Source organism: Palaemon carinicauda, chromosome 4 (assembly GCF_036898095.1).
Source record: "Palaemon carinicauda isolate YSFRI2023 chromosome 4, ASM3689809v2, whole genome shotgun sequence".
In the NCBI taxonomy this organism is placed as follows: domain Eukaryota; kingdom Metazoa; phylum Arthropoda; class Malacostraca; order Decapoda; family Palaemonidae; genus Palaemon; species Palaemon carinicauda.
In genome coordinates this window covers 23155781-23158280 of record NC_090728.1, presented here as the reverse complement: position 1 = coordinate 23158280, position 2500 = coordinate 23155781, and the positions used below count along the sequence as shown (strand labels likewise).

General features: G+C 37.8%; 1 protein-coding gene across 1 annotated transcript in view; it reads left to right on the top strand.

Annotated features, from left to right (window-relative positions):
- LOC137639839 (calcium-activated chloride channel regulator 1-like) overlaps window positions 1-2500 on the top strand; it is a 16508-nt gene that overhangs the window by 11247 nt on the left and 2761 nt on the right. Inside the window, exons 2-4 of the mRNA XM_068372079.1 lie at window positions 1-256; window positions 389-1617; window positions 2268-2500. The exon at window positions 1-256 is cut by the window's left edge and continues 316 nt beyond it; the exon at window positions 2268-2500 is cut by the window's right edge and continues 2761 nt beyond it. Of these exons, the coding sequence (XP_068228180.1) occupies window positions 1-256; window positions 389-1617; window positions 2268-2500 (1718 nt within the window). The remainder of the gene's footprint in view (window positions 257-388; window positions 1618-2267) is intronic.

The following is a 2500-nucleotide window of genomic DNA, read 5'->3' as shown; positions in this document are numbered from 1 at the left end:
TGGCCGAGTGGTCTAAATTCAAATGGGGCGTTTTTGAAGAACGGGGATACCCTGATGACCAATTATACCCAATGACTTTTAGGGATCCAATAACAAATAACCCTCTGCCTAACAGATGCACAAAGCAAAATTTCATATTACCTTTCTGTCCTACGTCCTCACACATTCCTGAAGCTCCCACAAAGCACAATGCTCAGTGCATTGGTAGATCAGCCTGGGACATTATTGAACATTCTGAGGACTTCATTAACGGAAGGTAAGTCTCCCTACTAAAGATAGTTGTTAATTTTCAATTGAACATGTAAAATATCAAACTTAAAATTCTATTATTCCAGTTATTAAATCAATAAAATTCAAAGCTAATGTTCGACTCCATTCTCTTTTTCAGTAACAAGATAACAAATGGTACAACACCTCAACTGCCATCATTTACTTTTGTGCAAGAATCACCCCCTCGTTTTGTTTTAGTAGTTGAAGATACTGCTGTTATGAATCTCCAACAAAGATGGGAGTTTGTTCGCAAGGCTGTTAGAAGAGTGATGGTTTATGATGTGCCCGACGGTGCACATGTAGCTCTTGTCATTTTCAATTCACAGGCTAAGACTACAGCACCCTTAATGAAAATGGAATCTCTGTCAGATGTTCGACAACGAGTTGGTTCTTCCCTCCCTAGAAATCCATCACCTGTACCAGAGAGTAACAAGTGCATTCTTTGTGGCCTACAACAAGGACTAAGGGCTCTTAACATAGATTCTCCCGGTGCTACTGGAGCCACAGTTATCCTAGTGACCACTGGCAAAGGTACTGCTTCCCAAGATGAATTAGATGAAATGGAAAGACTGGCCTTGCAACATCGGGTAAGAGTTGAGGCTGTCATTTATCCAGTCACAGAGAATCGAGGTACAGCCACCACTACACATGGCTTGGAATCACTTATTAAAGCCACTGGAGGATCATCATTCACAGTTATGGATGAAGGCGTGGGTAATGACTCAAAAGTTAATATGATGGTTGCTCTCATGAATGCACTATTTTCTGCAGTACGACACAGCTCATTGCCAGGCACATCTAAAGTTCCAGTTTTAATCCACAGTAATGCCTATCCTGGTGGGATTGCATCTATGGCTACTGGATCTTTCACCTTGGATGAATCACTTGGTCCAAGTGCTCGTTTTTCTGTTTTTTACTACGACCTTAATCACGTTGGTAATACAGTACAGCTTACTTCACCATCAGGTCACACTATAGCCTCAGTGAACATGCAAGAAGATGGTGATGCTAATGTGCTATTTGTCAATATTCCTAAAGCAGAGCGAGGCACATGGACATATCAAGTGGAGAATAGAGCTGATTCTCATCAAGGCCTTCACATTCAAGTTGTAGCGACAGAGAGTGATGCTCGTCAAATCAGCCTTAGACTATGGACAAGTAGTGATCTGTCTGTAATCAACATGACAGATTCAATGACTCCAGTGCGGGTTTATGCAGAGGTAAAGGATGGATTGATGCCAGTTCTCAATGCAAGAGTTACAGCAAGGCTACAGAGACTTGGCACTAACACAACTGGAAGCAACTACCACTCTATCATTGTTGAGCTTTTCGACAATGGATTTGGAGGTAATTATCATTATTTTTATGGAGCAAGGGTCTTCTGAGATTATATCTCAACAGTTAAAAACTTTAAATTGGGGAAGTGAGGATTTTATTAGATAAATTGCGAAAATAACACAATTTGACTATATATGCTATTTTTATCATAAAAACTATTATTACATTCTTATTTGTAATATAAATGATGCATTTAGGACTCATTATTAATCATATGCTTATAAACACAGCTATAAAATTTAATTTAATCATTTGTTACTCCTATCAAAATATGAAATTTGAGCAGTTTACATTGTGCCCCGAAAATTTGACATAATGTAAGAGACTTGAGTGTCGTTGAAAAAAAAAAAATAATTGCAAGTAGCACACTGAAATAAAATTACTTATCTTTGTAGCTCATAGCCTCCATATAACACTAAGGTTTCTTTAAAAGAAATAGTTAATAATTACTCCACATATTTAGTATTGATTGTCTTTATTTGATTCTCTTGTTTTGCCTGTAGGCGAAGGAAAAGTTTTGGTAAATAATATAGGTAAAAAATATGTTAACAATAAAAAGCATTTTAGATTCAAGAAAGAATAGACGTTGGAGATACATAGTACTAAAAACATTCTTGTTTATTTTAGATTTGTAACAATTCTTTAATTATCTTTGACAGATCCAGATATCACAGCAGGAGATGGTGTGTACTCCCGTTACCTCCCTACTCTTAAAGGGGCATCAGGCCACTATGAGCTTAGTGTAACAGCTGACAATAATAATGACCTTGCACATTCTCCTGTTACTGACGCATTCCCAGGTCGTTCATACTCAGAGAGAGACAAAGTTACGTGTTGTGGTAGCAAAATAAAATATGAACACACAAAACCTGTGAGTGACTTCCAACGATCC